The 12,098-nt window shown below is 43.3% G+C and overlaps 1 protein-coding gene across 1 annotated transcript in view; it reads left to right on the forward strand.

Moving 5' to 3' along the window:
- The window catches only part of ITIH5 (inter-alpha-trypsin inhibitor heavy chain 5), a 47,817-nt gene that overhangs the window by 11,023 nt on the left and 24,696 nt on the right, over window positions 1-12,098 (forward strand). The window contains exons 5-7 of the mRNA XM_059847542.1: window positions 277-527; window positions 8,012-8,181; window positions 8,811-8,927. Of these exons, the coding sequence (XP_059703525.1) occupies window positions 277-527; window positions 8,012-8,181; window positions 8,811-8,927 (538 nt within the window). The remainder of the gene's footprint in view (window positions 1-276; window positions 528-8,011; window positions 8,182-8,810; window positions 8,928-12,098) is intronic.

Below are 12,098 nucleotides of genomic sequence, written 5' to 3' on the forward strand. Positions count from 1 at the left end.
TAGTGGGGGAAAGAATATTGTTACTTCCTGAATAACAGAAAGGAAACTGAGTCCTGTCACGAACAGAGTCATCCACTTCACTCAAGAGGGAAGCAAGAATACACTTTATTTATATAAATCAGCAAAATTCAATGGTAAATGCAACAGGTGTTCAACAAGATTCAGTGGGAAGGTTCAGTACAGGGAACAGGGTCAGGCAAAACCGTTGGGGGGAGGGGGAGGAGGTAATGTGTGACGTGTATGGGATGTGAAGCTGTCTTTGGATTTTCCTTCCAGGGAGAATGGCTATGAGACATTCAAGGCCTCTGTCTTCATTCCCCGCAAGATGCAGGCCAGGTTCATCCTGCATTACGAGGAGCTCCTGCAGAGGAGGCTGGGGAAATACGAGTACACAGTCAGCATCAGGCCCCAGCAGCTGGTGGGGAGGCTGAAGGTGGAGGTGAACATCCTGGAGAACTCAGGAATTGTGTCCCTGGAGGTGCCTCCCCTCAGGAACAGCAGGCAGAAAGGCAATGGGAAAGCTGAAGGTAAGTGTGGAAACCCAGGGCACAGGGAATATTTCTCTGTCTGCTCTGGGGTGCCCTGACCCCCAGGGGAGCACTGACTTTGACCCTCATTCATGGAGAAAGTTTCCCAGACTTCAGGATGGACTGGAATCCACAAAAGTGTGAAAGAGATTACAGAGATCAGTGCAGGTGTGTCACTGGGTGAGAAATTGAGAGTTTGGGATTTTTAGTGTGTTGTGGATGGAAGCAAGGTGGAGGGCACAGGGTGTCATCCTGGGTTTCTTCTTCATGCTTCTTCTTCCTCCTTCTCCATGGTTTGGGTGGCATTTTGTAATTGGGCAGAAAAGTCCCCATTGTGGGCTCTGTGGGATCAGTTATTGGGTTAAAAGGGAAAATAATCCAGGTGTCAGCTCTTAATTGGATAGTTCAGTCTTAAAGGACCTTGTACCAAGAGATTGTTGGGCATTTTGTGCCCTCTAAGGAAAAGCTGCTGAACTCCCAGTAGTGAGACTGTTTTACTGGTAAGAAATAATAAACAGCTGAGTCTGAACATGAACTGCCATCTCAAGTGCCTTCAATCCAGACCCAGAGAAACCCACAACTGGGACCCCTACATGTAAGGAGAGACTTTATGACCCATGGTTCTTGTGGTTATTCTCATGGCAGTGCTGGATCTATTTTCTCTGGATGACTGTGTCTGTGTGGTATCTGTGCCTCAGCCTGTGAGGACTTTGAAGCTTAATGAATACAGGGCTGATCCCATTCATCTCAATAGGGTTTCTTTTCTTTGCTATTGTCTTGAAGGGCTTTGAACTGTGCCTTCAGGCCTTTTGCTCAGCACTGGAGCAGCCTCTTCCCTGGCCTCTGCATCTCCTGGGAACTGTTTATTTTAAGTGAATTGTTTTTTCCATCCATCCATGCCAAGGAAGATAGGAAATCCTGCACTTCAGAACATGGGAAATTCCAAGAGGAAAATCCATATTTTGCCAAAGTGCTAAGTGCTATCTGAGCATCTGCTCTTACCCCTAACCATCCTTGCTCACTGTTCAGACAGTGTAAATATAACTCTTTCTGGCATAAACCAACAGCTCAGGATACTGTGGTTGCTGCATGTTGTCAAAAAACACCAAAAAAGAAGGATGGAAGGAGGATGCAGGGTCTTTTGAGACTTGACCCTCAGTCATTCCAAGTGACACAGTGCCAGCAAAATCAGTGGAGCTGCTCAATATCTGCCACTGAAAGATCCTAAAGCATGTGAACTGGAGTTAAACTGATTGCTCAGTGGGATCCTACTGATTTAATCCAAATCCCATGAAATCAAGGCTCTCAGTGACTTGGGCTGTCTTCAGGTCAAGCCTCATTAGTCTCTGTGTCCTACATCCACGTGCCAAGTGATAAATGTGCTCTGCTCCTCATCAGGAGAGGCAGGAAGCCTTTTTCACCTATCAGGGAATTGTTGGCATGTGGTTTCCTGCAAGACATCTGGCATTGATCAAGGGTAGAGACAGACTGAGCAGAGCAGACACACTGCTGGTCCAGCACAGGATGGAAATTCCTGTATGTAAATGACATACAGGGAAAACTCGTGTAAGTCACTATCCAAATGGCAATCTGGGAGCACTGACATTCTTGGCATCACGCTTCAGATTTGAAAGAGCTCATATAAAAATGGGCCTGAGCTGTTGGATTCTGTAATCCTCCCTAGCCAATAAAATGTATATAAAATAGGTGTTCCATTGCATGGGTAATGCAACTGAAGCTCAGATTCCCTGTGCTTTATCTGTGTTCAGAACTCAATTTCACACCCTTTCTGTCTGGAATCATCCCATGTGGTTGTTCACCATATTCCAGCTGACTGTCACCTCTCAAGATGGATCCAAAACCAAACCATCAGGGCCATTATTTGCTCCCTGTGAAGCCTTCTTGCTCATATGACACCCAAAAAGTGGGTGCACATCCAGTGAGACCTCCAGAAGTAAACAGAGCAGGAAAAAGCATTTTCCAGATGAAACTGTCATCCTCACAGGAGGAACAGTTAAACCTAAATTATTTTGGAGTCTGGCAGATTCAGGATTAGAGCTCAAATGCAAACCAGAAAAAAGTGTCTGCCCTCTCTTGGATTGCCATGGCTTAAAACTCTTCAGTACCACTTGGCTGGACATGGGAACATTGGAAAATGGTACTGCCTGACTGGTTTGAGGTTGAATATGACATTAAAGCTCTCTTCCTCTATTTCTTATGTCTAAACTATCTCACAGTTAAATATAAAATATTATATTTTCATAAGTATTAATAAATTACATTGAGAGTAGTGGAAATAAAATGTATTGTGCCATCAAGCTGTTAGAACCCACCCCAAAAGGTGAGGGTAACACAAGTTCTTGAAATGACACTCATTCATCAGTGTTTGTAAATACACACATGTAGGTTTATTTTGCAACAACCTGGCTGCACAGGAAAACAGACATGTTTTGGTTCTTATTGTCTACAATAATATTGTCTACAATTGTCTTTGGTTCTTATTATCTACAAAATAATATTATATTGTCTACAGTATATATATACATATATGTACATATTATCTACAGTAATATGACAACATAGGACCATAAATATGTCACTTAAGAAAATGTATAAGAGTAGAAGGATCTCACCACCTGAAAGACTTGTGATGAGACTTGGTTGTTGCAATTTCAGTGTCCATTGGTCAAAGTGGTGATCACAGGCTAGATCCAGTTTGTGGTGAAGGAAATCCTAGGGAAACCCACAGAATGCACAATCTATTGGGTTTATATTCACTCAGGCTCAGGTGGGAATGCCCAGGTACCTGTCCAGGGGTGGGGAGCTTGTAATGGTTGTTGGAATGCTGTGGATCATGGGACACTTGGGGAGTTTTTGACACCTCCTCAGATGACACAGCTGCCTGTTAAATAAGTGCTGCTGTCAATTATGTCCCACCAGCAGAGTGAGCACCTTCAAGGGCTCTGTGTGAATGTCCCAGCACTGCCCTGGGCAGGGGAGTTATCACAGCTGAGTTCACTTGCTAAGGACAAAGTTCCCACCTCCCAGGGTTGGGTCTTTCCTTATCTGGTCCAACACCAGCTGCAGCCTGAGCTGGGCTGAGCTTGCCCCTGGCACCTGGGTGGGTGCTTTGCCCATGGGCATCTTCCCCTGAGTGTTTGAGCCACCAGCATCCCAGTGCCTCTGCCAGTCTGACTTGTGGATATGTCCTTTTCTTGTCTCTCAGAAAGTCCTGTGTCCATCCTCTCTGAACAGAGGAGCAGAGACAATGTGATGACAGATCTTTCTAGGATATTTCCTGGTGCAGTAACTCCTGTGCACATGGCTCCATCTGGGAGTTGTATTTTCCCCAAAGGAAGGCATTAGGCATGTGAGTTTTGGAAAATGATCTTTTGGCATGTGCAGGTGTTGTCTTCTGTCACACACAAACCCCAAAACAGGAGGCATTGAGGCCAATGATCCTGACCTTCTCTGGTGACCTCAGAACGGAGCCACTTTCTGGGTGTTGTCCTGGATGTTGCCCTAATCTTGTTCCTGCAGTGTAGCTGTCTGAGAACTAGCCATGGGCTTGGGCAGGAGACAGTAGACTGCTTGAGGATGACTTTCTTTCTAAAGCCAAAGGTTTCAGAAAGCTTTTTATTTCTTACAACAGCTGTCTGGAAGTTTCCACATGTTAGCGGAGGATGAACTTTGCATTTGAGCTCTAATCCTGAATCTGCCAGAATCCAAAATAATTTAGGTTCAACTGTTCCTCTTGTAGGACAAAAGTTTCATCTGGAAAATGCTTTTTCCTGCTCTGTTTACTTCTTCAGCTGAATTTAGTGGAAAGTTTGCCTGAAGGCTCTACTAACTCTCTCAGTGTGAGTACAAACCAGCCCAAGTATTTGGAGCTCATCCATGCTCTGGACTCTGAAATATCTCATAGATTTTTCTCTCTCTGCCACTTGTTTAAAAAGAACAAGGCCAATAAACAAAGGAGACTAATTGGGAGCCAGATACCAAGTGCTGCCTAAAAAAGAAACCTGGGAGAAGTCATAGGAGCTGTGTTCAAGAATACAAAGGGCTGCTGCAAGGAGGAAAAGGATACTGTGGCTTCTGTGTCAATAGCCAAAAAAAAAAGAAGTCATGGGTTTATAATCCACAGGGAAAAATGTAAATTGGACATTGAAAATATTCAACAGTGAAAAAAAGTGAAGCTCTGGGAAGGACTGGCAAGTGCAGGTACTGAGTTTCCATTACTGGAGGTCTGGAGTGTTTCCTGATTGTATCAAAAAACTAAGTAGGAAGGGATTCAGTCTGAGAACATGAATTAGATAAGTTACCTTCCAGACCTGATTTTTGTTATTCCAGAAAAAAAAGTTTCCTTGGACCTTTTCTATCAGACTATTTTTTGATTTTTAACTTCTGTCCCAGGGATGGAGATGAGAGGTTATGAAGAGGATGGGAGAGATTCCTCAGCAATCCTTGCCACTTGAAATGGCTGTGTGAGACAGCCTTGGGAACTTCCTCTCCAGAGATCCCTAAAGCACTGTCTGTGTTAGAAAGGATGACATTTATCACCTCCAGAGAGTGTTCTGAGGAGCAATAGAGGGAGGCAATGTCATCCACATGCTCCACCTGGATTCCACATTGCTTTAAGAAACAGGTTACATGTGATTATGCTCATTTAACAGGTGGGGAAACTGAGGCAGGGAGTTGCTGCCTAAATCAGCTGATTTCCAATGGTCCAGAGAAATGTTAAGGCTGGAGCTCATGCTGTTGTGGCACAGCTCCTTGGCCTCACCCATCACTGTATTTATGGCAGAGAAACATGGAAGTGCTGCCCAAAGGCCACGGACATGGATGTGCAGGAGGAATAGGGAGGGAGCTTCTGACTGATTCTCACTGCCCCTGGTGTGACATGACCAGGCAGCCTGACCCACAGCAGGCTTTCTTTTCAGCAGTTGAGGAAAAGTAATGTGAAACCCCAGATCAGAAATTATAAATGGACTTTAAAGCCATTTCTATGTATTTTAAGCTTTTCCCACACTGGCAGTTAAATGGGATTTCTGGAAGCAATAGAAGACAGATGGAAAATTCAAGAAGGCAGATACAAGCAAATCTGATGCATTTTGTATTAAAAACATATTCTGTCTGTTGATTCATCAGATCAAAGGGCAGCTATAAAAATAAAAACAGACCAAGACTGAGGTGAAATCTTACAGCAATGTTGATTTATAACTTTTCTTTGCCAGGAGAAATCTGAACTGTACGTGGATTTTAGAAAAAATGTCAAAGCTCTGGGTAATCATTTTATAAGCCCCTCCTGAGATACAAAACTAGTGTCCTTATGTGATTTCAGTGTATTGGCTGGGACCTCCCTCTCTGCTTCCATCAGGATGAATGGACAGGAGCTCTCCCAGAGAAGATGTAATGCAGAGTCAGTTCTTGATTTTATTGAAACTGAGTGATCTCTATCATTCAGTCTCCTTGGGCAAGGCTTGCTGAGGAGTTTGCTTCAAAGTCCAGGTGCTTTAACTATAATTTGCTTGTGTAAAATTGGGTCTGTGATAAAACCCTTCCCTATCTCAGTGGAACAGTCTTGTGCCTCATCTTTTCAAATGCACTCACAGGACAGCTGTGAAAGTAAAGCAAAATCATCCTGGCAGTAACATCCTAGAGTGCTATTGATTCATGAATATCTTACTCTCATTCCTTTGCCTAGAGGAACCTAGATTGTACATGGCACTTCAGAGTAAAAGTTACAGATTTGCCTAATCATTTCATAAACCCACAAAGACCCTAACCCTGGCATTTCTATGGACTCCCACCTGTGGGAAGTCTGGTAAGTTAGGTAACCACCCCATGCCTCCGTTTCCCTACTTGTTAAATGGACATAATCACATATTTCTGGTTTTGTCAGTCACAGTGGGGTCTGGATGTGAGGTTGTGTTCATTCTTGCTCACAGATGTCACATTGCCTTTCCCTAATGCTGCTCAAAGCCCTTTACAAAGGTGAAGTGCCACTGCTCATTACATAAACAGAGTTTTGGGACCCCCTGGAATGGAGCTTTCCCAGACCACCTGCACCTCGTAATTTGGATCACTATAGTTAATTTATTGTTAATTAAAATTACCCTAAAGCAGATGTCTGTCTGGACAGATGTATCATACCCTCACCTCTGACACTCTTGACCTGATCTCACTTGCAAAGTGGAGCCTAGAAAATAAACTTATATGTAGGTATTTGCATTGTGCACACCTGAAATGAAACTGAACCTCTCCCATCCCTAATTTCCCTGTCATACCACAGATTTTTGGGGGGCATTTTTGGAAAAGATTTGAGATTTCCCCTCACAGTAAAATTAAGCTGATTCCTACCAGTTCTAACCAGCCCAGGAGCAGACATAATAGAACTTCTGTGCCTCAGAGGATTGTTGGAATAATCACTGTGAGAACTAAAGCGCCCAAGAACAACTTCAGCTGACAATATTTATTTTGTGTGTTCAAAAGCCAGTTAGGAAAAGGGTGAACCCCTCAAAATCTGGAGAAGTTCAGGGGCCAAATCCATCTCATGTAAGGGTCCCAATGGAGCTGAGAGGGAAACAGTTGGCAAACCAAAAGAGGGTAAGGTGGGATTTTGTTTATATAGAGAGGCAACGGGGAACTTCCACATCCCTCAACTTTTAGAGAATGAGCAAAGATAACAATACCAGGAGAGTTTCCTGCAGGGTGACTCAGACCTAAATAATTGTCTTTATCTGAGATACCCTCTGCCAGGCACATCCCTCTTGACTGATTCAGGAAGGATTTCCAGAGTTTAGGATGAGTTACATCTTAGGGATGCAATTTGTGTGACTGCACTGGCAGTGGTGGATTTTGTCTGAATTAGTTAGACTGAAATTGCAGTGACTATTATGATAACTTTTGCTGAACATAAAGGCAGCTAAGGGGACTTGTTAAAAGGTAGACATTACACATAAAACACTTATCAGACCAAGGGATCAGTCACTCAGTTAATCCCACCCCACATGCCTCCAGTACATCTGAGCATGCCACCTCAAGAATTCCTAACAATCAATAAGGAAAAATCTACAGTGTGATTCATCTAGTCCTGGAAGAAATGCTTAAATAGGTCAAATGAATCATACCAGCACTGACTGTCAGGATCTCAGGTGTAGGATCTGTGTCCTGGATGTCTGGATCTGGCTGGAATGAACAGCATGTGCATGTCTGAGGTTGTGTGTTTGGCCACACAGAACTGAATACAGGAATCTTCTACAAACATTTATATCCCTGAGAGCATTGCAAGATGGGTTTCAGTTTAAAGTTTGAAGAGATGGGTTAATTTTTTTTTAATCTCTCTTTTTTTAATCACTGAATCTTCAATCCCAGTAAGTCACTCTGCTGGCTGACTTGGCTCCATGGCAGCACCACCTGTGCTGTGCTTTGACATCTGTAAGGCAGTGGGAGAAACTTGAAATATTGTGGTTTTATCTCAACAGGTGATGTGTCTCCTCCTCCCTCTACTGTCATTGGGCACACCAAAACCTTAGCTAAGGTTACATTCAACCCCAGTGTTGTTGAGCAAACCAGGATCGCCCGAAATGGAATTTTGGGAGACTTCATCATTAGATATGATGTCAGCAGGGAGCTGAGTGTTGGGGATGTTCAGGTACTGTACACACAATTCATCTTTTCTGTTTTATTAACTGTACCCAAGATGGTTTGTTTTGCCTGCTTCAAATTCCTATAAAATGCTTTCTGAGTGAAGGCTACTCCTCCATCTTGTAAGAACTATCCAAAATAAAACCAGTCAGTCAGCAGCCACAAGATGGACTTAAACCCCAGCTTCACTGAGCTTCTTTTTTGTGTCTGCTTTCCAGTTTCTCAATATACTGGCTGTCCATATCTGGATACAAGGGCAGTTTTTCAAGGGAATGTTGTGGTTCTGATCTGTGGGCACATATGTTACATCCTTGCTGCATTTGGAAGGAAACTCATTTGGATGACCCAAACTGCATTTGGATGTCAACCATGGAAGGTCCATGTCAACCATGGATTTCCATGGATCTCTCAGTGGAGAGCTCCAGTTGGCTGATCCAGTCTGGATAAACTGAATTTAGGGGGGATCCCAAGGGTCTCTGGAAACAGAATTAAAAGGGATTCCAAGAAGCATTCACACCCTCCAGTGCAGACACAGCCACCGAAAGCACCCAAATATCCAGATATCCCATAGTGACGTGTGTAGAACATTGCACCACGATCCACCTTTGATTTCCTGACTGCCTTGCTCTTCCTCAGATCCTCAATGGATATTTTGTGCACTACTTCGCCCCCACAGACCTTCCTCCCCTGCCAAAGAACGTGGTGTTCGTGCTGGACAGCAGCGCTTCCATGGTGGGCACCAAGCTGAAGCAGGTGAGCTCCTCCTCGTGTCTGCTCTGGGCTGCTCAGCCCTGGGGAGGCAAAGCTTGGCTCAGATTTGTCTCATCACTTCTCTTTTGCAAAATGTGTGCTGTGTCTGAGGTGAGAGGTGGCTCTGAAGACACCTCAAGGTGAGGTGATCTACCTGCAATGAGAAATGATCGTGTCAGTGGGAATGGGATGGGAACAAGGAATGTAGAAGGATTCATCACTCTGTAAAGGTCATTGCTGCCAAAATTGAACATAGGATTGTCCAGGGTGGTTCTGTTCTGAGCAGTTTGAGGAGAGGCAGATCAGGCAGAATTCCCAGCAAAGTGCATTCAGCAGACTCTTGTATCCAGTCTAACAGCACAGAGAAGACACTGCTGCCTTTAAATTACCTTGGCAAAACACTCAGTGAAGGACAACTCAAGAGGTTCTGCTGAAAGAAAAGTAATTTTGTCCTTTTTGGGAATCTGAGTCTTTCAGAACAAATCTCAGACGTTTTTCCAGGACACAGACCTTAATGTGAGCCACCATACCAAGCTGAAGGGGACATCAAATATAAATGGAATATGAATTCTATGGATCCAAATTATCTTCCCCAGTGACTGGGGAAGAAGATGGCTCATCAGAAGAGTTGTTAGGAAGCAATTCTAGTCCTGTCCTGAATGAGGTCTCAAATCAAGATGCCTCTGAATCTGTAAAAAGCCCTGTGGACAGAGCCTGGCTCTTGGCTTTCTGTTATCCTCCTGCTGAAAAATGACCACCCTGCCTCTCAGAATAAACAATTATGGCACAAATGCCCCCAGTCCTGCAGGCTGGAAGCAGATAGCCAGTGACCACGTGCTGAACCAGAGAGATTAAAACTCCAAAGGGCTTTGGTGCTTTAGTGAGCTGCACAAGTAGTCAGCAGATTAACCTTGCACTATGAAAGCTTTTATTCTCCTCCTGAGTATCAGAGTTTCTTTTCATTACACCTACTAAAAACAGCACAGCCATTAACCCCTAAAGGTTTAATTCACAGCCTGGGCAGTTTGTGCTGCTAAACATGGATCTCAGGCAAATCAGCTACAGAGAGGTTCCTCTTGATCCTGAAGTGTCAGAGCCAGAGCCTTTGTTGAGGCTGTACCCAACTGTTGAAATCCTAGATGCTGAGAATTTTAAACTTTCTGTGTGCTGAAAGGCACAGACTCACAAGAGAGCACTACATTTAACCTGAGAATGTAGAGAAGACTGCCAAAATTGATTAGTAGACCTAAAATTACAAATTAAAAGTGAATAATATCACAGGGTAGAAAACTTAAAGTTCAGAGTTTTAGAATATTGTAATAAATATAAAGCAAGATGAAAGTTTTAGAGCTGAGGCAAATTATTCTTCTTCACCTTCTTCCTTCTTCATGAGTTTAAGTAGTATTTTGTAATTAAACAGGAAAGTTTTTTTACGAGCTTTGAAGAACCAGTTATTAAATTTAAAAAATAATAATCTAAGTATCATTCCTTAATTAGGTAGTTTAGTCTTAAAAGACCTTGTAACAAGAGATAATTAGCCATTTGTGCCTTACTAATAAAATACTACAAAACTCATAGTTGTGAAGCTATTACACTAATAAAAAATAATAAACACCTAAGTCCGAACATGAAATACTATCTCAAGTACCTTCAACCCCAACCTCAACAAAAATAAAAAACACAAACAAAAAATCCACACCCAACTTTTGTTCTGTTATCTCAGTATATTCCTTATGGAGAACCACTGGTACATTATGGAGGAGTGCTATGGGATGGAAGCACTTATCTTCCTTTGGTTCCAGCTGCTCCAAAAAATAGAACTTTATGGAGTTAAGATCAAAATCATAAACCCCCCACAGATTAATCAAGAAAAGACCAAAATCTAGGGCTGTCTGAAAAATAAATCTCTCTTGGTTCTCTAGAAAGTGTGATCAGTTGCAGCCATGTCTGCTCAGTGTCCTTTTTACCAGTTGTTGATGTCATTGAGATGTTTATTAAATTACAAACAGATTCCCTGGTGGCAGGATACATCTGAGCAGAGGAAATGTCTCCTTTTTGTCTTTTCTCTTGGACTCTCACAGCTGTGGTGCTCTGTGGTGGTGTGGAGAGAGCTGGGGAATCCCATGGGACTGTCTTTCCTCATTTCTTTCTACTGAGTCACGTGCAAGGTCAGCTAAAAATACAGTCAGCAATTGTAAAGAGTGCTCCTGTGGGTCAGCTGCAGTCACTGTGGCAAGGGACAGTTTTTAGGGTTGTGGAAGCAAGGATGGGAAACATCAGCTGTGCACCTTTTTCTGTAGCAACTGGAGGAGATTTTGGACTCTTCAGTCACCTGCCTTCACAAGGCAAATGGCAAAGTGACTCAAGTGGGGTCAGGATTTCATCCTGCAGTTCCCACAGCCCAACTGTGAGTCATCTTTTCCTCTCCCAAGGTTTTCCTTTTCCAACGTGAAATTTTATCTGTTGGTGCCATCCCTTTTTTCCTGTGATATCTCAGTCTTTGAAGCAACAAATGTCCAGTTGCAAGCACACAGAGTGAGACTGGTTGATCAGCTTGAATCAAATCACTGGGGGTGTTCTAAAAGCATGTGGATGTGGCACTTGGAGACATGGTTTAGTGGTGAGCACAGTGGTGCTGTGTTAATAATTGGGCTTGATGACCTTAGAAGTCTTTTCCAGCTTTAACAGCTCTTTGGTTCTGTGATCAGGACCCCTGAGACACTCTCCTCACGTCACTAAGAGATGTACTAGCTTTGAGGGGAAGATATTTCTCCTCTGTTTTCACAGCCTCTCAGCTCTGGTGATGGCCAGCAGACTCAGATGTGCTGCAGCAGTCAAACCCCTCTGAGAATCTGAGCCTTTGCTGCAGTCTCCTTTTTAGCACTGGCAGGGAGATGAAGTTCATGAATAGAAAATTCTTGAGCGTGATGAGGAAAAAATATTAATGTGCTCAAGGCTTTGCACATCATTACTGCTGTCCCACTGGCAAGGAAAATCCCCATGAACTTTGTTCCTTCATTTGCAAAGAGACAGCAAGTTCTTTGTGGAATAGTTGCTTTTAACAGCCAGGAGAGCCTGGGGAAGAGGTTATATCTGCAGGGTTTACTGGGAAGCAAAATGATTTGCAAAAATGACAAAAATTTGCAAAAATGAAGCAGAATGACTGCCTTTGAG

Source organism: Haemorhous mexicanus, chromosome 5 (genome assembly GCF_027477595.1).
Source record: "Haemorhous mexicanus isolate bHaeMex1 chromosome 5, bHaeMex1.pri, whole genome shotgun sequence".
In the NCBI taxonomy this organism is placed as follows: Eukaryota; Metazoa; Chordata; class Aves; order Passeriformes; family Fringillidae; genus Haemorhous; species Haemorhous mexicanus.